Source organism: Ixodes scapularis, unplaced genomic scaffold (assembly GCF_016920785.2).
Source record: "Ixodes scapularis isolate PalLabHiFi unplaced genomic scaffold, ASM1692078v2 PGA_scaffold4__175_contigs__length_147842914, whole genome shotgun sequence".
Classification (NCBI taxonomy): Eukaryota; Metazoa; Arthropoda; class Arachnida; order Ixodida; family Ixodidae; genus Ixodes; species Ixodes scapularis.
This window is the reverse complement of record NW_024609879.1, coordinates 117664406-117690896: the sequence shown is the minus strand read 5'-3', so window position 1 is coordinate 117690896 and position 26491 is coordinate 117664406. Positions and strand designations below refer to the sequence as shown.

General features: G+C 47.1%; 1 protein-coding gene across 1 annotated transcript in view; it reads left to right on the top strand.

Moving 5' to 3' along the window:
* LOC115330956 (venom metalloproteinase antarease-like TtrivMP_A) overlaps positions 1–26284 on the top strand; it is a 69735-nt gene extending 43451 nt beyond the window's left edge. The window contains exons 9-13 of the mRNA XM_040212641.1: positions 7355–7466; positions 12438–12602; positions 14212–14353; positions 19779–19883; positions 26228–26284. Coding sequence (XP_040068575.1) covers positions 7355–7466; positions 12438–12602; positions 14212–14353; positions 19779–19883; positions 26228–26284 — 581 coding nt within the window. The remainder of the gene's footprint in view (positions 1–7354; positions 7467–12437; positions 12603–14211; positions 14354–19778; positions 19884–26227) is intronic.
* Positions 26285–26491: the final 207 nt, after the last annotated feature.

The window sequence follows — 26491 nt, the reverse complement described above, 5'->3', positions numbered from 1 at the left end:
CACCGTTGAGCTGGGCTGCACCGGAAAGCCTCGTTGAGCCGTTCCCGTTTTCACGCAAGTTAACTGATGGATGGCCATCTCCTTCGAACAGTTCATTTGCTTTGTTGGAGGCATCAAATGTAAGCACTAAATGTTCGCGGCAAAGGGCATCGGCAGCAGCAGGGTGAAACTACGTCACTACTGCGACTCCGGTGATTACGTCATAGCATTTTGCACAGCCGAGACTTAAAAAAAATTCCGGTTTTGTCATGAAACTTCCACGGCGACAAAACAGGCGTCTGTGTATGTGGTTTGTAAGCGCGTATATTTTGGCCACACGAGTGCCATAAAGCTTTTACGTTGCATGGCTTCCCGTACGAAAATGTCAGATTGTAGCGGTTCCAGTTCGGATCCGCGGGATTCTAAACTTGTGGACAGTTCCGATTCGCGCGATTCTGGGAGTAACCAGTCGGATCCAGGGAGACGCAACGCACTGGAGTCGCACAGTGTTCGGTGGATCCGATCCGCTCCCCTTGTTCCAGTAGAGTCAGCTGCCAGCCAGCGGGCGCGCACACGCGTGACTGGAGGAGGAGGGGAGGGAGGGGTGGGCTTAAGGAGGGGGGGGGGGGGGGGGTCGGCAGATAATTTCCGCGATTTCTCGCAGGTCACGGGTTAGGGACAGGCGCATCCGCTGCGGAGGCGCTGCGAGCGGGCGTTCTCCGCGCGCACGCCTGGCCTGGCTTTGTCTGTTGCCTGTTGCAGACGACGTCAGCGCAGCGCCGAGAGTTTAGCCACTTTAGTTTCCTTCTTCGCTCTCGTAGGACTGTCAGTAGGCGCCCGCCCGGCGGCGACGTTTGCGCTGCGGGCGCACGGATCAGTGCTGCCAACCGTAGGGTAATTACCCTACTTGTAGGGTATTTTAGGCATTTATGGTATATTGTAGAGCTGTACGGCCGTCCGGCCACTTCCCCGCCAAAAGCAGGGTATTTTCAGACGTTGCTTCTTCAACGGCGAGCATAAAAAAAAAAGAAGCTGCCGCGCAAGTTTTGCATAGCTTTACAACCCGTGTGCTGCCACACCATAACATCATGCAAAACGAAAGGATCAAGTTGCAAGATGTGCTAACTGAGAGCACCACACACAAAGCTGGAGTATGCAGGCTCCCTAAGTTGGAGAGCTGGAGCAAGTGGGAGAGGTGGGAGGAGGTGGAGTTGCGCTTAGGAAGTTTGGAGCCAGAAGAGGTATCTTCCCAGTGGAAATGGTCCCGCCAATTTTTTTCTGATGACTGGTCCATCCGGCGGTCCTTGGTACACCTGCGAAACACATGGCACCGCGGGCGGAACCATCCCGAGCCCACCAGGACGGGTCCATATCGCTTGAGCGAATGATGTTTTAGCGAACAGCGACATTTGAGCGAATCGACGTTGTAGCGAATAACGGGGGCCGCGCTGCGGTCACGCAGTTTCGCCGGCGACAGTCTGCGGCGGCTCATTACAAAAGTGTGAACCCCTTTGGCCCACCCGAAAACGCCGCTTCGCGGCGTCCGACTATTCGCTAAAGTGTCATTCGGTGAAACGTGGGCATTCGCTAAAACGTCATTTGATCAAATGAGTGCATCCCGGGGACTGGAGGCGTTCACTTGAGTGAACGACGTTTTAGCGAACGAAGCCAAAACAATGATGTTTCATCGAATGAAATTTTTGCGAATACGGAGGAGCCGCCGGTTTCCTATCCTCCCCTGATGTAAAAGCCTAGTTTGTCCAAATAGTGCCTTCGTTTGACGAATCCCTAGGCGGTACACCCAAAGAAGCTAATATACCATTCGGATTAGCTTCCTTTTGTAATGAGCCGCCTTGTCTGACGCTGCGAGCGCTGGTTCCGCGTAGCCCAGTTTTTTTAATTTCACGACAAATCGACTAAACATTGGTTGGGGATGTCTGTGCGCTCGCTACATCAGTGTTGAGCAGATGCTACACAGCGCACATGCAAGATGCAAGTATGGTGTTCTAAAATAACGCAGGTATGCGCGTGCATGCGTGTCCTGTCGCTTTGTACTGATTTAATGTTACCCTGTATCATCATAATCCATGCAACAGTATTATTTGAACAAAGATTTGCCTCGTAATAAGAAACATTCGTAGGATAATGTAGGGTTCTCTGGACGCTGCCGTGGGGTATTTTTGAAAAATAGGTTGGACACACTGGCACGGATACTGATGCACCCATGGTTGCCCTGGATGGACACCCACTGATTTCAGCTTTAAATCTTTATATAGTGTGAAGCTGCCCACCCATTCCACTTTGACTCGGCATCTGGATGCGCTTGGCGCTGGTGTGCTTGGTGAAAATACTTGCACAACTCGGATACCGCTTGCCCGCCGGAACTTTCCGATGCACTCCAACACTGGATACTGTGCTTGTGCGAGCTGTGTGTGTTTGTTCCGTGCACCGTGTTTGGTGACGACGCGCGCCTTGCATTGTCCGCTGCAGTTAGCGGCAGCGCTTCGAGAGTTTCGGTTCTTCTCCGCTCCCGTCGGACTGTCGGTCGTCGCTCGCCCGGCGGCGACGTTCTCGCTGCGGGCGCACGGATACTGACGCGCCCATCGTTCCCCTGGATGGATACCCGCTGACCTCGGCTTTGAATCTTTATATAGTGTGAAGCTGCCGACCCATTGCAGTTTGGCTCGGCATCTGGATGCGCTGGTGTGCTTGGTGACGATACTTGGACAACTCGGATACCGCTTGCCCACCGGAACTTCCCGATGCACTCAACACTGGATACTGTGCTTATGCGTGTTGTGTGTGTGTTCCGTGCACCGTGTTTAATGACGACGCGACGACGCCTGGACGACAGTGTGCGCTGCCGGAATTACCGCTGCGCTCACCAATGGACCCTACAGAAGTCTTTCGCGCGATGCCCTTAGCCGTTTCAAGCGAGAGATCGTCGTGATTTCAGGCCAGTCCGCCTGGGTGTGAAATCGCGACGATCTCTCGCTTATAACGGCTAAGGGCATCGCGCGAAATTCTTTTGTAGAGTCCAGTGGTGAGCGCAGCGAGAATTCCGGCGGTGCACCGCCTGGGTTTAAAATTGGGGCTGGAAATGCGCGGTTCCAGGCTGGATACAAACTGATGCCGCAATTTTGGGTCTAGGCGGAACCGGCATTTTTCATTCCAACAGGCTCAGAATTTATTCGACGTTGCTGATTGTTTTTATCAGCTCGAACGATCTTGATTGGTCGGGTGTGAAAAGTAAATAAAAAAAAAAACTCCTTCCGTCAGCTGTGTGAGCCACAGTGTGTGCTACGTCACTCACTCCCCAACACTCCTCTACCCTTGTAGAACAGACGTGATGGGGGCAGACGACTTCGCGTTGATCGTCGTGGAGATTAGGGAACTGGAGCTGGGACACCATGATGAGACACTTGGCGGAGGACGTCGAACTGGAGATCTTGAACTTAAGAGAAGATTGTAAGGGGCAGCACACTTGGATGGTGCGAGACCGCCGGACGTGCATAGACTATGCGCTCGCGTCAAAAAGACTTGGGAGCAATCTTCAAAAGGTGGTTGTGGACGAAGAAGGTGAGTGGAGCGTCAGCAGCGATCACAACAGCATTTTCCTGCACTTCGGCACTGTTCGAGGAGCTCCGAGTCGTTCACAGCGCAAAGTTGTAACTCACCTACGCGAAGACGACATATCCACTGTCGTTCAAACTTTTAACGAGAGCACTCGACGTATGCACGCACTAAGCTACGAAGACTTTGCAAAAGAGCTCAGGACCATTATCGCTAATGACTCCACCGTCAAGAGCGCACGAGTAAAACGAAAACTTGTCCCATGGTGGGACGTCGAAATTAAGAGGTCCATCCAAGTACGACAAGAAGCTAGTCGGCGGCATAGACAACCACTGAGGACTCTTGGAAAACATCCCGTGACCTTGCAACTATGGGAGGAGTACCACAAGTGCAAGATACAAACGCAGGGCACTGTGGAAGCAAAAATACAAGCCCATGACTGCAAGGTGATGGCGGACATCAAAGAGGCAGGAAAAAAGGCCGTCGAAAAGTTCTGGAGATATTTGGGATCTTTGGCTGGCAAAGACAGTACCCAAGAACTGCTAGGTTACGACAGTGGGTATCCAGTTCAGAATATCGGACAACTTCTTGAGACACAGCTCTACACTCTGTTTGGAGTTGCGGATGTAGAAATTTCCTCGGAGAACTGGAAAACTCAGAGCCGAATCATAGAGGACGTTCCATTGTCAGCATCTAATGATGAATTTGTATAACTAGTGGGGCGAGTGCATGTAGACCGTGCACTCGCGCGGTTGAATGCAACACTTCTCAGGGCCTAGACGGAATCTCGGCTAAGGAGCTAAAGAATTTGAGACCCGATTCCCGCGCCCAAATGGCGCAGCTGTTTAGCCGCATAGTTTGCGGCGATGAACCCATCCCAAGGGACTGGAAGCGTGGCCGAGTCACATTCATTCCTAAGAAAGGCGGCAAAAAACAACATCTGCGTGACTACCGCCCACTCACTGTAACAGCTGTAGCCTACAGGGTGCTTGCAACCATCCTTAATTGGCGCATCTCATATTGGGCCGAGGGTGATGGTGCTCTCACCGAGCTACAAAATGGTTTCCGCAGAGATCGTCGACTGGATGACAACTTGTTCACCCTGACCCAATGCATTGAGATCGCTCGGTTGGAAAAGCGGAACCCTATCTGTTGCTTTTTGGACGTTGCTAAAGCTTACGACAGTGTTCCCCATTCCTTGCTGATCAAGCGGCTCCAGCAGCTCAACATGCCGGAACCTTGGGTGGACCTAATAAAGCGGCTATATGATGGAAATCAAGTTATGGCAACGTTCAACGGAGCCTTCTCTGGTGACGTTCCGGTGCGTAGAAGACTACGTCAGGGTTGTCCGTTATCCCCCTTTCTGTACATGCTCTATACATCCGGCATGGAGAAGGGGCTGGAACACACAGGTATTGGCTTTACTCTGCGACACATGCAACACGGAGACATGGTTGAATGACGGCTCCCCGGGCTCGCTTTCGCAGATGACCTAATACTGATGGCCGACAACGACTCAGATATGAAGAAACTGCTGATCGCCTGCGAAGCGGAACCGGCTCGGCTTCGACTGCAATTCAATGTCAACAAGTCGGCCGTGGTGCTTTTCTCCGGGCAGGGCGAGAGCCTCGAATCCCCCACCATCCAGAACACTGCGTTTCCTGTGAGTAACCGATACAGATACCTTGGAGTGACCCTGACCAGTGCAGAAGACTACCTAGCAGAGCACCATGAAATTCCCAAGGCGTCAGCGCTGGGGAAGCCAAATGTGCTACGTCGAAAGAGCCTTTGCTGCTGCGATCGGTATGTAATAACCCGCGAACTGTGGAAAGCTGTCGCTGTACCAGGCTTGACTTTCGCCAATTCCGTTACATGTGCCCCCAGCGAGATCCGAGAATACCTTGAGCGGCGCCAAAGGGAAATCGGACGTCAGGCACTAGGATGCCATGGAAGAGTCGCAAACGAACTGGTCCAAGGAGACCTTGGCTGGTCCTCCTTTGAGGCACGGGAGGCCAGCAGCAAGTTGGAATACTACTCCCGATTGCGACACATGAATGGAGATCGCTGGGTGCGGCAGATTTTCCTGTACATTCACCTAAGAGGCGCGCACAAAACATAGAGACGGCGTACCATCCGACAGGGCACGAAATACGGGGCTTTCTCAATGTCCGACGAGCCTCCGACAAAGAAAGAGTGGGTTGCCAAGGTGAGAGAGAAAATTAAGACCGTCGAGGCGAACCGGTGGAGAGCAAACATGCAAAAACACTCAAGCATATGCACCTTTACGCGTCTTTCAAGACCGCCATTGCTGCAATCCTCTGGTGTGATAATACGCTGGGCAGCAGGCTCCTCTCTGAGGCCCGAGGGGGCGCCTTGCGTACCCGCCTCTATCGACGAAAATACGACAGCAACGCGACCGACACCCTATGCAGTGCTTGTGGTGAAGTGGAAGAAACTATACACCACTTGGTACTTGAGTGTCCGGCACTCGCACCGGCAGCAGACGTCAGCGCTCGCATCGAGCAAGCCCTCGGGCTTACCGAGGAGAACACGTATGTGCAGTGCTCGAAGCGGAGACTCGAGGCCTGGTGGGCAGTACATTGTCGAAACTAGTGGATACACTCCGCTTTCTAACCTTTCTTTTTTACTTTTTTTTTGGCGTGTCTATTTATTAGACGCCCGATTCAAAAGGAATCGCCACATAAATACAATACAATACAATAGATACGACCTCGGGTGGGGCAGCCTCGAAAGCGGGTGCTAGTGCGGGTGGCTCGGGAGCTCCGTCACCGGGATCACGACGGCGGAGCTGGTCGGCGTGGCGCTGGTGGTTCTTGACATCTTCTGGGGTTCTGCTCTTGTACGAAACTGGAACAACTGGTCGACTTGACGAGTCCGGGGCTCCATTTGTTGCCAGGACTGTAGCTTGATAACCAGACTGGCTTTCCTGGACGGAAATGATTAGTTTACGATTGACTGAAAGGTGTAGATAATGGAGGCAAGGCGGCGTCCAGACGTGAACGTATTCGCAACTGACTAAGCGCTAAGATGTAGAACGACCATCTTTGACGTACGTGTGACAATACTCACGCAGGAATCGCGTTAGTCGAGTCACCATGCTGCCTTTGCTCAGCCATTGGAGCCCTTCGTTTACAGTGCGGTCGGCTCGCTCCGCGATACCATTTTGTTTCTGGGAAATAGGGAGATGAGGAAAGGCTGGTCGAATATTGTTCCGCTCGCAGAATCGTTGAACCTCTGCGCTCACGAACTGGGGATCACTATTCGAGCCAACAGTACGTGGTACTCCGAACCGCCTTAACATGGACCGTAACGCGGACGTGGTGGTTTCTTCTGATGTGCACTTGAGTTGAAATGCTTTAATATTGGGCCGTTGAAGTCCACGTGCCCTCTGGACCACTTTTCGTTCGTCTCGGCCATGGAACAACCTGGGCATATTTCGGGTAGTGACTGACCATACGCTCCTAATCATGGTCAATTCCGGGGTACCATATAATGAACCGTGCTAATGCCTTCATGGCCTATGCGGCGCTGTGGCTTTCATGCAAGATAGCAAGTACAGTCTTCCACGCTCTCTCCGGTATCAGAACTCGCGGCCCCAAATGCCCCAAGCCGTGCGAGGTGGTTAGTTCGCTTCCCCTTTCCAGGTATGGCTTTAGAGTTACTTCTCCGTTATGATTCCTCGGAGGCCAGGAGCCGCTATTCTGACATTTGTTTTGTGGTAACAACATTTGAATTACACGACTAAATTTGGTGCGATCTAAGACTACTCGATTTTTTACAGGACAAGCGAAACTTGGAGGTCTCTGCAGTGATGGAAGGCGCGTGGCAATAGTGGAGGATGCACCACCCACATACTCTTTGATTCAAATTATAGCGCATGAACTTGCACATACGTAAGTATAGAATGATATTCTGATTACTACACACTAAATGATGAAAGAAGGGTAGCACTGAAATAGACCCCGTATTTCCCCAAACCTCGGCCAGTTGTCATAGAGAAGAACAATTATTGCGTTATTATTGATTGATGAGGGGTCAATTTACTGAGATACCTAAAATTTAGGATAAATAAGTCAGAATATTAGTTTTTCATAACGCACATTTTTGATGATAAAAGGTACCGCATAGTTTCAATGCAAAACATGCTCACGTTTTTCGGATACAACTAAACCAGTAAAATGAAGAAAAGCTTGGGGCATGTGAGAAGCGAGGTTGGGAATTAATTCCGCTTGAGCCATAGGCCCAAGGCTGGCGGAGCAAAAATGCCGATGATAAGGTACAGTGCTCAACGAAACGAAATGGACCAGCGGAGCGCGTGACCTCGCATTCCTGCGGCGCCATCTGCCAGGTGAAGCGGTTTTTCTGATGTCGCGAGTTCCCCATGCGTACAGCCAACACCACCTAGACAGAAGGCCTCCACACGCGTCATCATAGATCAATCGAGGCGAGAGATTGGGCACGAGTGCTGCGTCAGTGTTCGGCTGCGGCTCGTGGTCAATCAGCGCGTCGAAGGTCGGGCTCGGGTCCAATAGCCGACCGAGCGCGATCCGACTGTGATGACGTCTCATAGAAGAAGAGGAAACCATGCGGAGGCCTTCTGTCTAGGTGGTGTTGGCACAGCTGAGGCAAGCACTTAGCGGCTGCTCCTACTCTGTGCACTACCCCTGATAGCTGATAAACGCTGGCCAAGAGCTTGCCACATGACAGCCTTCTTTGTTTTTCTTTACAGTAGCGCAAACAGATTTATCTGTTTCCGAGTAACAAAGTTAAAAAAGTGACCACCACATCTCAGTGTTCATACTAAATAAATATGTAGTGTCATGAAACGTGTGTTCGTTTTGTAAACAAAAATCAAATGTCTTCCCTTTTCGTTGTTTTCTTTTTTATATATTTGAGGCAATATAACTTCCCATCTTCAAGGACAGGTAGCAATTGCGAGTGTCACGCAATAATAAAAAAGGCAGTGTACGGGTTCTTTCGTTGCTCGGTCACCTTGTGCAGTCCGGGCTGCCAGGTCCGGATGGGTGACGGTCTTCGTTATGGGAAGCTGGGCGGGTCTTGCCGGAGACGAAGTTGCTTCCCTTGGCCGTCGACGACTAATTTTGTTGAACTTGGAAATTACTTTTCAAGAATCAATTTAATACTTTTCTAGCGAATGAAAATACAAAGATAAACGATACTGCGAAAATGATGACTTCCCTTGTACGGGGTTGGGAAGGAGGTGGTCGGGTGTTAGCTGATCCAGGCTAGGGTGTTGGCTGGCTCGTGGGATTACGTCCCAATTACGGGGACAGGCGTCCCTCGGAATCCCACGACGTGACTCGATTACGGAGCGACAGCTCTCAAGCCCCAGCACGAACTAAACTCACTCGCTGAGTTTCCCATCAAAGTCACTCGCTGGTTCGTCCAATTTTAGTGGACCGGCGAATCCTCGATGCGTCGTGAGACAGGCGTTTCCTACTGCCAACCAATCGGCTCACTTTCTCGCCACGTGGCAATTGCTTATATTTTCGGGTGGAAACCAACGGTCTGCGTATATCTCACGGTCAAAGGTCGGGCTGGTTCGGATGCAAGCAAAACCATTTCTCGGAAGGCGAAGCGAACAACCGACCCCAGTGTGGATAGCTCCGACTGAGTGAGCCATCCCGTAATTCATTCCGCCAGACGCGGTCTGACGTGGCCCTTATGCCGCGACCCTCCCCACACTCGGCCGAGAAAAACTAAACCGATGAAAACGCGCCGTATAAACACCGCCGGCCAGAGCCACTGCGTTCTGGTGGAGGGGGTCATACACTCTAAGCTCGGTAACCCTCACTATAGGTGCACCTTTTCAAATTTTAGTATACCTTTACTTTATAAGGTACATTGTAACCTATAGCACTGTAACTTTTAGTATAGGTATACATGCTTCAGATGTTTTAGAGGTTACATTGTATGCTTTTACTGTTTGCCATTAGTTGTAACCTTTAAACGGTGCAACAAATTGAAAGGTTACAAAACTATTTATTCCACAACACGCAAACAAATATATGCTGAAACTTTGATGACACACTGGTTTTGAGAAATATGCTATCTTGACAAAGCTCCCTCATATTTAATTGACTGTTGTGTCAAGCAAGCTTAAGACCTCATCCGCTAAAATATACTTAAGCCCATACGCACATTCGCGTTTGAGCGCGGTGCGTTCCGTAGCGGCAAACGGACGCGTTGCGTTGCGAAGACTGCTTGCGCCAAACTTGTACGCACAGTTGTGTTCACACGCAGTCAACCGCAGTCAAGAGCCAATAAGAACGCGCTATCGTCGCTAGTGGCTCACCAATAGGAAGCGAAATCCAAGGCAACATGGCGGCGCACAGCGACAGCGTCGAAGTGTTTGATCTTGGGACAATCTCGCCGGCTTCCCCGACGTTTTGTCAAGCTTGAACCGTCGCGGCCTTGGAAAATACAGTCCCCACCGCTCCCCAAACCGAAAAAGCAAGCACTGCGACCGGCGAACCGGATACGTCTCGCCGAGTCGGCCGGGTGGGGCGAGCGAAAACGTCACCCCCTCTCCTCTTTCGGCTCCTGATTGGTCGAACGCACCCGAACGCACCGCAACGCTTCGGAAAGTTGAGCGAGTCTCTACTCGCTTGCGTCGCGCTACCGAGCGTTGCGAGAAGGCGCGCGTCGCTCCGCAAGCGACCGCGCTTGGCCGCAAGGACTCCGCAACGCACTCTAACGCGTTCAAACGCGAATGCGCGTATGGACCTTTAGAACAGCACATCCTCTACAATGTGAGTCAACTTTGTAAAAAAAATAAACATATTTCTCTAACAACTGTGTCGTCAAGCTTTCATCAGTTTGTAGCATCATAGAAAATGTAATATTTTTTCTATAAATTTATTGGTGAATTTTTTTAATGGAAGAGGTATTCAAAATATGATGGCACCTGCAACAATCATTACCTATCAAACTTATACTTAACAGCTTCCTGGGCCTTTCCGACAGAATTATGAATCACATTGCACAAAAAGAAGAATGGTGAAAATATTTATTGGTAAAAGCAGCTTATAACAGATAATAAAGGCCTTACCGGCAATGGGGGCAAACAAAATTTAAATCGTTACCATGAAACAGCAAAAAAAAAAGAAAACAAATCTACTGCACCACTAAAAAAAGAAAAAAAATTCGCGTATGATAATTGGTGATTAAGTCTGGAGCGAAACCAACTATATTATTCAGCCTTTCTTTCCTCAAAAACGTCCTTTTTCAACAGTGCCAATAGACACTTCAAACGCCTTCCCATGACACCTTTGGGCACAGGTTCGCCCGGCGCAGTCAGCTTTTGGACGAGCAAGACCATTTGCGAAAACGCATACGGGTATTTCAGGTTGTTGATGTAATACGTGAGAAAACACAGAATTAGGGCGCGCTCCAGACTGCCAGTTGAAAGTCGAACGACTTCAGCTTCGCTGCCAGCAAAAATGCAGATCCCTTTTGAGGTAGTGTAAATGTGGGGTGCAGTGACTTGTGGCTCTCTTTCTAGCAGTGGTTCCTACAAAAAGAAGTGCACAAGGTATATTTTTGCTGACACAAACAAAAAATGACTCATGGCTCTGGGTGCACTGAGGAAGAGTCAGATTGTGTTTTGTGTTTCTTGCGGCTTCGAGGTTGCTGGCCGCCGCTGTGGAGGACTCGTCCGCCTGTCAAATTTCTTGCTGCTCTTTTTTGGACAGTCTCTTTTAGGCGGGCCTTTGCCAGTGTTGTTGCGAGAATCAAGCTTGCGTCCATTTGTAGCGCCTCCGAAAGCTTCGTATTCATGGAGCCTACAGTGAGGCGGACTTGGATCATGCGTTCTTCGAACTTTCTATAATCGCAGCAGTCTGGTAGGGAGTGCAAGGCGGTGACGAACTGACCGACCGACTCTCCTGGTTCCTGAATACGTCGATGAAAACAGGCGCTCTCGTACACCAGGTTCCGTGCCGCGACGAGGTGGTCATCGCACCGTTTCTTATCGGTGTCGTAATTCGTCGCGTCAGCATCGGACAGAGCAAAGGTTTGAAAAACTTGCCGCGCTTTTGTTTCTATGGTATAGAGTAAAGTTCGTACCTGGGCTTCTTCACTTAGTTCCTGAAGTTTCGGTGCAGAACGGCAGTCGTCAAATTGTTGGCTCCAGGTGGGCCACTCCGGAGAGCGGTCGAAGACGAAAGTGGACGGTGCGGTTACGACGAAAATTCCGCTGAGGAGCTTCGAGCCGTTGTTTTCCGCCATGTCTGGTAGCTCGGCAAGAACGGGCCAATTCCGCCCAGATGTTGGTAACCAGACAGCCCCGGTTAGGCGTGCTGCGCTTCTGACAACCATGTCGCGTTATCACTTGCGCCGCGCTAAGAAGCAGCCAAAAGAATGAGCCACAGGAATTTCCATACACACATTTTGTAATAACAGCATTTCCAATCTCCACTGAATGTCATATTTTCATTGGTCACCTGTCGCCCTGGCTGCTGGAACAATGCTCTTTCCATTGTCGGTTAGGACCTTGCTGTGTTCAATCTTCGGTTTCTTTTTTAATAGAAAAATCGGCCACTCATCGTTATGATTTATGGTTTTCTAGCATGCCTAGAGCCTGTAGAGTGAGTGACCGCCATATTTAGGTGATCTCAGAAACCCCCTCAAGGCGCCTTTCATGTTCGGGTTTTCAGTGGCGACTTAAGCTCAGGGCTCCACACGCTTGCCTCGTAAATTGCCCCATTTCTTCTTTCTTTCTTTTAATTTTTAAAGAAGCACCATATGGCTCAAAAAGCATGTTAAGAGATTTGAGCTTAATATTGAAATACTACTAATATGAATTTCTCGTATACTTACCACTTCTTTTTAAAAACTCGCAGACTTGGAGCTACACATGATGGAGATGCTACTTTTAAAGACATAGCTCATATCACGAACAAAACGTGCAGTAGTTACACCGGTCACATGATGGCACCCTCAGCTCACGGAAGCAACAACGGGCACTTTTCGAACTGCTCCATTGAACAGATTAGGGCGTTTGTAAGGTAAGGAAAACGTATAGACTTAAAGTTGACACTCTCGTTAGATGCAATGGCAGAATGTCGTTTGCAAGCATCTACGGTAGTTGTGTCACTATTCTTGACTTCATCTCATCCCTGGAACATCTGTCACTTGTGATCTCAAGTAATAGTCACATGCTTGCGTGGTAAATGCACGTGGCGGAGCCTCACAGCTTTTTTTCCAATGGACGTTCCCATTCATATTTTTTATTGCTTCGTTTCTCCAACCCACTAGTCTGATGTACTATGGCATGACAAATTCCTGAGTCTTGCAAAAAATTAGGGGCGCAAAAAAACGCGTCATTTTAAGAAATTCAGACGGAAAAAGTCTAGAATAAACTCATGGTGATAAATTACGTCATTCACCTATATTAAGAGAAACGCTGAGTGCCCCTTTTTTCTTAGGTTATGTACTCGTACTTGGGCAGCCGTAACGGCCAACGCATTTGGCGCGCCTTGTAAAAATTTAATTCCAAAAATGCATACCTGAATTTTGGCACGGGAACGTAGATTTGCAAGGAGATTCATGTATATTTTTGAAGCTCAAGTCAGAAGTGTAAAATATTAAAAAAAGAGAGAAGAATGCTGCCAGGCATTTTCCATGCCCTATATCGGAGCTTCGTCGCCTGAACAGTGGTTTGTAAGCTTTCCTCAAGTGGTCATGCTTCATATATATCGTTAAAATAATTATTTACCGTTACCGCGCTTACATTGCTCATCGCCATCGTCTACAATAGGTTCTTAGTGTTTTAGCGTTCAGCAAGTCGCCCGAGAGCGAGCTAATAAACTAGTCTTCAGACGACAAACAGGCTGCCATAAAACAAAGGGAATATACGGCTTCCGATTTAGCCTTTGATATTTGACTACCTCCAAGTTGAACTTCAAGAAAATAGACAAAGCTTCTTGAGGAACTACGTTCCGGTGACCACTTTGAGGAATCTACTTTTGGAATTCAAATTTCTGAAGGCGTGCCAAATATGCTGGTCCTTACGACCGCAGCCTGTACTTCTGTAACTTTTATTTTCACAGTCATACGGCCAGTGAAAAAACAGTTCACATTTCGGATTTTGAAAAGTTATCAACAAGTTTTAGACACCTAAAACAAAATTCTTATTAGCACACAGCCGATGTCTACAATAAGATACCTAAATCAACGAAGAAAGGGTAAAAGCACAGGCGAGCTGGTGAAGAACTTCCATCGTAAACCGGAGACACGGAAAAATAAAAAAACGGACAAAACAACAACAAGTCTCAAACACAGCTTCTAGTTTATTTGAACACCACCGCTCTTATATATACACCACAACCCTCCTCTCCAAAGGTCGACACACCTCCTCTCCACTCCATCAACGACATCTCAAACTTTTGAGACGTCGTTTGATGGAGTGGAGAGGAGGTGTGTCGACCTTTGGAGAGGAGGGTTGTGGTGTATATATAAGAGCGGTGGTGTTCAAATAAACTAGAAGCTGTGTTTGAGACTTGTTGTTGTTTTGTCCGTTTTTTTTATTTTTCCGTGTCTCCGGTTTACGATGGAAATACCTAAATACTTGTCGAAAACTAAACATTTCTCATTCACAATATATTTTGTTTCCAGCAAACTCAACTCCAGTTGCCGCGATGTTAAATTAGAAACTTATCACATTACAACAAAAAACGTACTACCTGGGACGAAAATGGACCTGGTAGATTACTGCCGAACAAAGCATTCAAACTTTCCTAACATCACTGCAACTCAGGTAAGATTAAATATTAAGAATAAAGTGCTTAAATTCGTTTATTTTGTTATATACTTATAACAAAAGAACAGTATATGCCTACGCTTATATCATGCGACTAGGCTACCATAGCACTATATTTGATCGTGATATGAATCCGCCCTATTGTGCTACCCAACATAGCCCAATATTTGTTTAATTGTGAAACCGTGCCTATATCTCACAGAGACACAATTAACGAATTTAACCTTCAGTAGAAACACTTTCGATAATTTGTTTTATTCTGGCGTTCTTCGTCTGGCTACTGTATGGAATGTTTATTATAACATTAACCTCTGTGTTTTGTATTATTAGAATTCTTTTTTATATTAATGTAGTGTTGTCCACCCCTGTAATAGCCTTCCCGAGGTGACAGTGTCAACATAACCAAACAAACTTTATATGATTATAACGCTTAACTGAAACATAAATATGCTGTCGGTCGCGCAGGATTATTAAAACTTAAAATTAGAGTGACTTAAACCAAGGGCCTCATCTGATTTTTGATTTCAAAATGCTCTCTATGGTAGTCCCAATTTTTTAAATTTAAATAGTTTGGTATCGAAACCGCTGTCTTGATGGCGTTCGCGTGTCTTTTGTGTTTTTTCTAAGTGGGATGTCAGAGACACGAAACAGCTGACGGCTGCCAAGTATGCACTCCTCTTTAGGAGCTCGCGCTATCTAAATATTTTTTTTAATTACATCGGTTTGTCATGCGGCATAAATTCAAAGGTGATAGTGCATTCCCGTTTCCTGGAAGAAGTCCAGAAGGGAACGGTTATGCGGGCCATGTGTCCAACGTTGAACGTCTGGCAGCTAGTTAAGATGGTAGCCCATCCGGCTAAGATGGCACCAATGGGTCGCTTGAAGGCCCAGGCACGTCCGAAGGTGGTGCTTCAGATTCCCCTCGAGGACTTGGGCGGGACAAAAGGGACAGCTGGTGGATGTCCTGGTATGACCCCATTTAGCGTGGAGAGCCGGTGTAGCCGCCGCATTCACGCGAACTCCTCGTAGCGAGACCTCTTCTAGGTGGGTAAAACAGCAAGGGAGGTTAGAACCACGGGGGGATAAGAGCTCGTCTGGTGCAATACAGTGTGTCATTGTAAATTACCAGAACAGCCGAGGCCGGCAGCTTAAAAGGAAGCGGGTCGACTATCGTTTGATGATTACATGGAGCGTCTGCTGTAACATGAGGGGGAACATTAGAACGGTGAATCCAAAAAAACTAGGACCGGGCAGGTGCACTCGGACACAAACCGATTAAAGTACGTCGCCACACTGCAGGGGTGGCCAACATGACGTAGAGCGTGGATAGCTTGCATCTAGTCGGTGTAAAAAACACACCAGGAGGACGAAAACTAGCAATAAAAGGCAAAAGACCGCACAGACCGTTCCGGAGGGCCACCGATTCCGCGAGCGCCCAAGGTTGTCCAGGAAGTTACGAGCAGGCTCGATTGACAGTCGAGGTGGAGGGATAAACGAGGTATGGAGCCGTGTTTCAGTCAGTCCAGCATCCACATAGGCTACAAAGTCAGCGTCCTCGGACAAGAACGAGGGAGGACTAAACAGAGCAAAACCCGTAGAAAGAGATCTTCGATGAGTCTGCCTGAGGCCGCAACTAGGATTGTTGTCGGTGGTTTGACAGTGGCACCAAAGGGGTAACGGTATAGCGAGAGAGTCCGCTACAGGCACAAAATGATTCATGTAATGGGCCGAAGCAGCCGCCGCTGGAACTGCGTCAAGCTTTAAGCCCCGGCTTGACGACATTGGTGAATCAATTCGTCTAACGTGTTCAACTGTGCCTCAGCCTAAAGTGTAGGGTTCAGTGTTAGCCGGGAGAGGTCCGTAATGACCCGCATGGTTTCCCCGTTAAATGTTTTCAATTGGGCCCTTTCGGCCTTGGTGATGTGCTGAAACTGGGCCTGGTAAACAAGGCAAAATCGGAATCAGAATGGAGGTAACGGTGCAGTTCTCGATCCCAGCTAATGGGTACATGACCAAGCCACCACGGCAGGGCGTAAGAGGGAGAAAAATACGGGTTGGCACCACGACATGAGAGCATATCTGGGAGTTCAAGAGCGTGAATTGGATCGTCCAGAAATGTGTACATCACAAGTTGGCTTCATGCACTGGTAGAGGAGTAGCCCCAATCTATATGTGGGGTATTGAATTCCATCAATTCTAGGTGGCCAGGATACGTTCTGTGCAGATGGCGCAGCCATCCTAGGCGGAGGCGTGCCACTCCTACTATAGGATCGCATATAACATGATACTAGAATAACGTCCGTGTGAGGCAGATGTATCAGTCCAGCAACTACTTTCTGCCAGAGGGTACATCATGAAGCCAGAGGAATGGACATCTGAGGGTACTTAGTGTCCACATACACTGCTACCTGGCCTGGAATTGCTGATGAATCGGCACTGTGACGATCCCGAATGGATGGGGTGCTTTAGGCTGTAAATCCGGAGAAGCGTGAGAGCGTATATTGTTAACGTAGCAGCTTGGGCGAGTTCTGCTTCGAGAAATTATCGAAGCAGAACATATCGCCAGGAACTATAACAACTGTATAAGTACACCATCTTTACACCTAACAGAAAAAGAGAAAACATTTTTAGGCATCTAGGAGATCGGTGCGCGTGATTTGGGAAATTCGGTGGTGCTAGAGGTTGACGAAGACAAAGTTATATAAAAAGAGTTGTTAGTCAGCGCGGTTTGTTTGAATTTTGCTTTATTTTTCGTGTGTAAGGTGTGAGTGTTGTTTGCTATTGTGCGCTGTGGTGTGTGTAAGCGTGAGAGCGAGCTAGTTCCTTGAAGAAGCAGTGCTCAAGTAAAAGATTACAGACGTTTACGCTTCTCTGTAAAGCTGGGGTCAATGCTCATACATCATAGAAAAGACTTTCTGCAAACACGTGCCCCCGCGATATCCGAGCTTTGAATGTCACGTGCTGACTTTTCTTTTTGAACTCATTGCCATGTGGCATTTTAAGCATGAAAATCACGGTGACTCGCGTTCGAATCTGTGTGCAGACTGTCTTTTGTATGATGTAAAAGCAGTGTGACCCCGGCTTCATGCGAAATTAGAGCGTAGCTCTTGAGGTGCGAAATATTTTCTTATATAACGTGGCAAATAATTTAAGAATATATATATATATATATATATATATATACAACGGGCATGGTGGCGGGAGGCCGAAGGCGTGGGTATATAACTGAGAAGAAAAAAAAAACCCTTGGTGAAAACAGCAACAGCGGACGATTTAATCTTCGACGTTTCGGCAGGAGTCCGGCCTTCGTCAGGAAGAAGGCCGGACTCCGGCCGAAACGTCGAAGAATAAATCCTCCGTTGTTGCTGTTTTCAACAAGGAGTTTTTTCTTCTCAGCTATATATATATATATATATATATATATATATATATATATATATATATATATATATATATATATATATATATATATATATATATATATATATATATATATATATATATATATAGGTTTTTCTTTTTACTTTTTCATATTTAAAAAAAAAAAAAGCCGTGAAAGCTAAACCTATGCGGTTTATGCAGGTGAGCTATACGGCAAGGGGGACATAGTATAGGGAGATAGTCGCAACTATCAGTGGGCTGATTAGGTAAAATTTGTTAATTAACTGTTTAATTAGAGCAAATAGACATATAGTTTTAATTAGAAACTTGCTGAGCATCATCAAAAGCTACTAAGCCAAGTTTTTCTAAAAGGATATAACGCCGGGGCAGCATTTTATGGCGTTCTGTAAAAACACTCCATTTGGACGCGTTTCTAGATTTCGGTTTTTTATCGGAACGCATCCACGCTCCCGCGGTCCTGCACCCCAGTGGCTGAGACGCGCAACACACGTGCGCCTTACTTCCCTCCCTTCTGCGAGGGAGATGAGGGAATGGCTTCGCGCCACGACCACCAGGGATCAGGACCGCGGGCGCAAAGATGCGCTCCTATAAGAAACCCAAATCTAGAAACGCGTCCAAATGGAGCGTTTTTGCAGAACGCCGTAAAATGCTGCCCCGGCGTTAGAACCTTCTTAAAAAAGTTGATTTAGTGGTTATTGAGGATGTTCAGAAGTTTTTTTAATTGGAACTCCATGTCTACTTGCACTAATTAAAAAGTTTAGTAACAAATTTTACTTAATTAGCCGACTAATAGTTGCGAATACCTTTCTGTGCTATGTGCTCATAGCCGTACAACTCACCTGCACAAACCGCATCAGTGTAGCCTTCGCGGATTTTTTAAAACAAACCTGAAAGAATAAGTAAAAGCACCCTGTATATATCCAGATTTTTTTTTTATTTTTTATTCTTACACATTTGTTTTAAAAAAACCTTAAAAGCTACACTAATGCGGTTTGTGAAGGTGGGTTATTGGGAAGGAGGAGCGACCATGACGCCCCAAGCGGTTAACTTTAGAACTACATGGATGGGGACAACAAATACAATGATTCAGCGCTCGGCCGACATAACCGAACGCGGCGTCAGCGTTCGGCTGGAGTTCGTGTTCTCTGGTGAGGGGGAGGAAGGGCTCTTTTGTTTCCATTCCGGCCTGCATGAACAACGCAGTATGCACGGTCCCAGCTCCGCACAAAAGCCGAAGTGGGTCAAGCTCGCATCCTCTGAGGATAGATCCGGCACTTAACGTTGCTTCGTCGATTGTTACTATTCTTTATATTAAACTTTGCAACGCGCTCTATTGTAGAAGACGCCCATAAGGCCTGTCGGCATGTGCACAGACTTTGTGTTGAGTAAACACCGAGGGTGGGGACAACAAAGGGGTCAAAACGCCCCCTATACTTCGATCTCATGCCCAACACCGCCAGGCGGACATTATGTGGGTGGTTAATCTTTGCGATAAGTAGGACAATTAATTAAAATTCGTTAGTTACCTTTTTAATTAGTGAAAATGGACATATAGTTAAAATTAGAAACTTGCTGAGGATCATCGAAAACCACTAAGTCAACTATTTTAAAAAGGAAACAACGCCGGGGCAGGGTTTTTACGGCTTTCTGTAAAACGCTTAATTTGGATGCGTTTCTATATTTCGGTTTCTTATCGGAGCGTATCTTTGCGCCCGCGGTCCTGCTTTCTGGTGGTCGCGGCGCGAAGCCATTCCCTCGCCACTCTCGCAGAAGGGAGGGAAGTAAGGCGCACGTGTGTTGCGCGTCTCAGCCACTGGGGTGCAGGACCGCGGGAGCGTAGATGCGCTCCCGCGTCGGACACGGAGAGTGGGACAAAATATGCATGAGAATTGCCTCTCTGGGTCTGATAACTTCGTTTTTGGTTAAATTGGGAGCAGCGCAAAAATATTAATTGAGCAGCTCATTGATTGCCTACTTAATTTTGTTACACGCTTGCGTGTGTGTGTTCTTTTTCTAACAGCCCGGTAACTTTATGCAAAAGTGCAAACTTTTATGCTGCGCTGAAAGCGGATACCCGTGTTTTGAAGAACCCGCTGTGGATGGAATGTCGTGCGATAATGATAAGGTAAGCGCTCTCCATGTTGTAATTTGCGCCTGGTCAAAGTTACAAGAAAAACCCCCATTCGCGTACAATCTTTAGATGCCGCGTAGCAACACATTTCGCAGATAAACAAACTGGCGAAACTATACGTCTGTGTGACCGCCATCACTGTAACATTAATTTTTACCAGTTTTTTTTTTACATTGAATTTACTAACCTTATTTGTAGACGAAAATGTGGTGCTGAAGTGTGGTGTGTTGGGGTTGTGTTGTGGTGTGTGGTGTGATGGTGTGGAAAGTGTGATGGTGAAGCCCGTCGACGGTAAAACAAACCCATGATGGTAATTTCTTCGCACCGAATTAAACAGTTCGCGGTGAAATGCACAACAATAGAATTAAAGACAAAAAACAGGAGTTATTTATTTATTTATTTGTATTAAAGCACCTCTAAGCCCCATGTAGAACATACATTACAAAAGAAGGTAAAAGACAAAATTCGGTAGAAATAATAAAACAAATAGAATTATATACTCATCAAAACAAACAAACAAATCTATCACGATCCCCAAAGTAAAAACACAACGTAAAAATAATTATCATCTTTGCGTATAAAATATAAAAAAACCTTGATGTAGAACCGGACTTGTACGTAGTTCAAATACTCTACTCAAGTTGCTGTAGTTAAACTGCTTTTCTGAGTAGTTTAGTAACTTTCAAATTACATATTTATTTTAGTAATTAGTAGTTTGCTTGAATTATGTATTCCTAGTAACTTCTACTTAAATTAAAAATTACTTTCGAAATTTAGTGGTGGGTTTGCTTATCAACAAACATGCCTGCACAAAAAGAAATAAGATGTATGAAGATTAGCTGACATTTGCAAAAAAAGGGGGGGGGGCATGTATCATAGGCAGGGGAGAGGGGGATGAGGCTGGGGATGGTTTGGAGGGTCCGAGGCCCCCCTAAAGTTTCACGGGTCCCCCGTGCGTTGAAAATGTCTATAACTCTAAGATTTATGGAGAGTCTACTCTGTAGCAAGGCACTCGACAGAGTGAATCGCTGCAATCTACGGTTGGGGCTCGGCCTAGGACGACGCTGATATAATGTTAACACCTCAAACAAACTGTCTGCACTGTGGCACTGAGCACGGCGTTTCACCCTGCTCAGTGCCACAGCGTACTCTGTTTGTATGTCGTTGTTCTTTTTGTTGTTTCAAGGTGTAAACATATTATCAACCTCGTCATTGTTTGAGCACCCTCCAGAGAATGCAGCAACTGGCTCTGCCATGTGTTCAGCGGGCAAGTAGACGCTTCATATTACTTGATATATGTACAGACCAAAGACTCCCTCTCAAAATAGATCCGATCGCAACCACCGCTGGTATCCGATAGCCACTCGGGCACCGCCAAAATTGAGTCATCACGGCGCTCGTCCTGTTTTTTGCCTTTCACATCACCCGCTAAATCAATCACGGACAGAGAAAAGAAGAGGATCACAGCACATTCTCCCCGCGTGATTGGTTTAGAATCTGGTAACAAGCGCACACACATATTATAAGCGCCACAACAAAGCCCTTTTTGCACTGGTCGATTGCCTCCGTCTCATCCTTACGTTGGCTGCGGTCGAACCCACTGTGAAACGGAGTGTAGCTACAACAGTTGGCTGACGTCATTAAACTCTTCTTCCTCCGCGCTTATAGCAAAATTCTGTTTGATCCGGAGTGCCACCGGTTCTCTTTGCGATCACATGACCGCTTACGCCAGTCGACGAGGGTTCCTTCGTACAAACACAGGCTTTTGCTTGAGTGCTGACAGCTCAGTCATTTTTCTGCCTTATCGTTTGTTTTGTTTTTGTTTTTTTTATCCGAAGACATTAATTTTTTTATTGAGCGAGGCCGGCGGCGTCTGAAGCCGTTGTCTGTAACAGCAAAAAAACAGCCTTAAATGCCCATTGGCTGAACGAAACGGCATTTTAATTCCCATTGGCTGCGATGCGTCATATCAGATGCTTTGTCACAGGACCCGGCGAGGCCGCTCGTGGTCAAAGCGGCCGTGCCTCAGAAATAAAACACAAAGAAAAGCACAGCAACGCAGATGCGTCGTGACGGAAGTCGTGGATCCGGCGAGCGCGCCGCGCCTGCGCAGGTTGGGGAGCGCGATTTCACCGCGTTGGGCCGTGTGAAAAAGACGTGGTGCGCTGCTTGTAGGATGTGCTACTTCTAGGCGAAATCCACCATCGTTGTCCAGTCTTGGAATGCATAGCGGGGTGGAATGCGCGCGCACCGCCGCACTCCCTTTCGGCGCTGCGGCCGCTTCTGCTCCTCTCGGCGCCGAGAATGCTTTCGCATTCCCAACTCATGACAAGTGCCTAGGCGCCCTCGGAAATTTCGTGCCTAGATATACTGGGTGTTTTTTTTTTTTTTTTTTTGTCTTTTTTTTAGCTCTACATGTTTGTTTTTTTTTATTTGTTAATGCTACACTTATATGGCCGGCGGAGGTGAGTTACACGACCAGGGGGACTAGAACAGGCGGCTAATCGTAATGATCAGTTGGTTAATTAAGTAAAGTTTGTGACTTAACGTTTTTAAATAATGAAAATAGACATGGTTCCAGTTAGGAGCTTGGTGAGCGGCATCAAAAACCATTAAATCAGTCATTTTTAGAAAGACTTTGGGCTCGTAAGAAGCGTAGTAGTGCACTAAAGAAGCGTAGTAGCACGCCAAAGTTACCACTCGTGGAGCAGGGACAAGGTTAGCGGTTGCGGTAAGGCGCCCGCTCGATTTTCCCTTCTCTTATGCGAGCCCCAGCCTTGTACCTACTCCACGAGTGGTAACTTTAGCGTACACTGCGCTTCTCACGCGCTCAAAGTCTTTCTAGAAATTACTGATTTAGGGATATCGGACGACGCTCAGCAAGTTTCTAATTGTAAGCATTGTGAGAATCGGCCCGCTATCACCGTGAAAGGACGCGGGAACAGGCTCTTTTCTTGGCGTGTTTGCGTTTGCACGTGTGCCCCGGTGTGTGGGTGAACTGGCGACGCTCGTGCGAGCTGGGGCAAGGGACATTTTTTGAGAGGAGAAGAAGACGAGGGCAGCACGTGGTGTAACCTTCTGGAGACATTCGGAAATTAGCTTCGCTTGTAAATAGACGTGTTTTTTTTTTCTTCCCCCTTTCCCCGGAGTCCTGTCTGCTTTACTCTTCCGTCAGCGACCATCAGCTGCCTCCGTCGTCGGGTCCCGGCGCAATCTCCAAGAAAGAACATCTTTAGTAGCATATGTCTATTTTAATTAATTAAAAAGCTAATTAACAAATTTTAACTAATTAACCAACTGATCGTTATGATTAGCCCCCTATAACATGTCCCCCTGGCCGTATAACAAAATCGCTCCTGCGAAAACTACTCATCGCAATAATAAAAGGATTGTGGCGTTTTGGTCCTGGGCGAGGGGCCCATTTAGGAAAATTATTAAAGCCCGGAATAATTAAGATTTAATTATTTTTGCGTAATTAACTTTTTTATTATTGTGTTTAAGGGCATGGTTTAAAATAGAAAATTGCTCAGCATCATCAAAAAAAAAAAAAAAACGCGAAATAAACAAAATGCAGAAGGATAGAAAGCACGCGAAGCATTTTACAGCTTTCTGAAAAACCCCACAAAATTGGCGTCACTACGGGCTCCGGCCCCCGTATTTGTATTACGGGCCTGTTCTAACCGCGCTTTATACGCCCTTTTACCGCGCAAGTCACGCACTGAATGCGCCAGCGCGTCGCTCGCTGGCCCATTCAGAACAGCAGAGGGTGTCTTAACCCTGAGAGGGACAGAGATCTAGGCACCCAACAGTCGACCGGATTGAGACGCCCGTCTCGTCCTGGCGGTATCCCACACCGTCTGGTGACTGTTACGAAATTGCGAATGGAAAGCAAATTGGCTTAGAAAGGCAAAGAGAGGAATCATACTTTTGGTTTTTAGTTTCTAGGCTAGGTGGCGCGAGCTACCGCCTGTTATAAAGGGTACAGCCGTTCGCATCCATTTCTGAGAGATCCCTGGTGGTGTGGTGACACTATTTGTTGTACTCTCGTGCGTAACATGTTGTCGTCTTCCTTTCGCGTGTTGCTTTTGCGTCTTCCGTTTTACCGAGTTACCTTGGCCAAGAGCGTGTGCCTCTTTAAAAAACGTGCACGTTACGTGGTTGGGTCACGCGTGTTCGGAGCATTTTAAAAGGTTATCATCAGTTCGCTCGTTACAGCAACTCGGTCTCAAGCAGACTTGTACGTATTATGTTACTTGTATTTAATTATTTGTACGTTGACAAATTAACGCCTTAGTTAGTTTTGAGAGCAGGATCATGTAACGCAGTTAGATATTTTTTTGTCTGTGTAGCGAGTACAGGTTTCTTTGTCCTTTCTTCTGACGACGAGTGCAGCAACAACCTTGACTTCGTCCCAAATCGCGCTGCCACTCTGAAGCGTTATATGGAGAGCCAAGGGAAGTTCATGAACTTCCCCTGGTTCAGTGAGATATTCTGTAGATGTGAAGGCAACTAAATTGGTATACCTTTTTCTAAAGTCCTTACATACAGCTTCGATATCGCATTAACGTAACTAAAACGATATTTTTCAATGTGGGCGTGTACGGTTTTGAAGTGAAGTATAATCATATTCTGGTCACCGCCCCACCACTCCAGTCTCAATCTTCATCAACAAAGAGTTTTTGAAGTCGCTTACTGCACGTAGCACCCATCTATCGTTTTCATCTCCATACTCTGCAGCCGCTCGCTCCCGCCCGACACACTTCCCCTGCTAGGACCCATGGCAGAACTAATCCTACTAAGGACACTATAGTGGGCATTTGACGAATCTCGAAAGGCCGACCTTAGCGACACTTGTGATCGCGCATGTCGCCAGCAGCCTCCAGCATATCCTGAAATTGTCGGCCCTCCATGATCTTGAATTTATCATGCAGGGCTGACGGTGCTTTCATGGTTTTTCTATGGTTGGTTGACCCCTTATCTTCAGTGTCAGTGTCAGTGTCACTATCACAAAGGTATTATATAGGCTGATAGTGCTCTCCGCGCTGCATTCCCGATTCTCAGTAGAACCTGCGATAATAAGCTGACTTCCACCTGGAAGAGAGTGCAACTTGCGCCCTTTAGGGCGGTCGCTGAAAAAGCTGCCCGCTTCGGAATTCGATCCCGGGGCGTCTCCAAGACTAGCGGAGCGGTCATCACACGCTAAGGCGGCGCGAGTTGCGCTCCTTACTAGAGAGAACAACTTATTATTGCCCAAATCTTCTCCACCTTGAGAACTTCCCCTAAAATCGTTATGTATAATCATAAACATTTAAGACATGGCCAAAATATAAAGCTATCTAAATTTATTGTACAAAATCTTTCTTCGCTCTCGCCTCCGCTCGAAAATGACATCAGAGAGCTAGGAAAAGTGGCTAGTAGAAGGAAGAGGAAGCTCGTCGGCCAGTCACGGCGCCACGTGAGTGCACGTGGTGTCGTCATTGACTGGCGTCTTCGCTCAAAAATGGCGGCGTGCCACCAGGAAGAAAGAAGCCGAGAGAAGGAGAATGGCTTTACATTTATGTTTACAGGGGGCTTTAATTCCAAGCCACTTTCGCCCTCCTGCCCTTACCCGCCGACTCACTTCTCCTCAGTGAAAGCAGATGCTGCGTGTTTGGACACCAGCCAGTAAGATGTCATATGGCGGTGGAAGCATCGTGCTCGCACTGATCTACACCTTAACAGGCCAGCGGACCTTACATTCTGCGTGACAGTTTGAGCAAAACATAGTATTTCGTGGTGCCATACCAACTGTGTACTGCTACAACAAGCATGTTGCATCCAGCATCCTGTCAGGTTATCAGTGAAAGTAGTACAGGAGTGCAAGGTGGTGCTGTTACCCCGCATACAAATTAGGCTCCAGACTGCGGGTTTGAACAGCGGGACCATTCTCCCCCGCCCGATTATTAAGCCTTTCCCTGTAGCCCACAAGGAACATGATGCATCTTTGGTTTCGGAAACAACTGCCTTTGTCTCGCTTACTTTTATCGGTACTTGGATGCTTTCTTTTATATATATTCGTATATATCGGTTATAAGCATCTTTTCTTTTATTTGCGTGTGTGAGAAATTTTTTGTTTGTGTTCTGGGTTTTCTGCAGAAGTTGTCCTACATCAAATAAGAACACGGGGGAAAATAAACACGAAACAAATACCCCCAATTTGGAAATAAACAAAACCCGAAGACTCATATCTGCAAGTCTATAGGCTACGCCAGCTAGTAAATGAAAACTGTTCATGACTCAAGAATTGATACACTCTAAAGTATACCTCACTCACATTTAATATTGTTTTCTTTCCCCAGTACTGCCTGAGGCACAAGTGTGGTAATCATACTAACCCTCTTGACAAAATACGATAATCGCCCATATTGCGGAGCAGTGGACACAACTACACTGGGCTGACGACAACAACAACTGGAGCAGAAGAAACAATTGTAGCTGCAAACAAGATTGGTTGCCATCGCGTATGTTTGTGGCAAAATTAATAAATAGTATCACTCAACATATGCTGACCGACGTTCCCAATAATTTTTTTTATTTATTTCTAGATGGTTTTTATTTTTCTT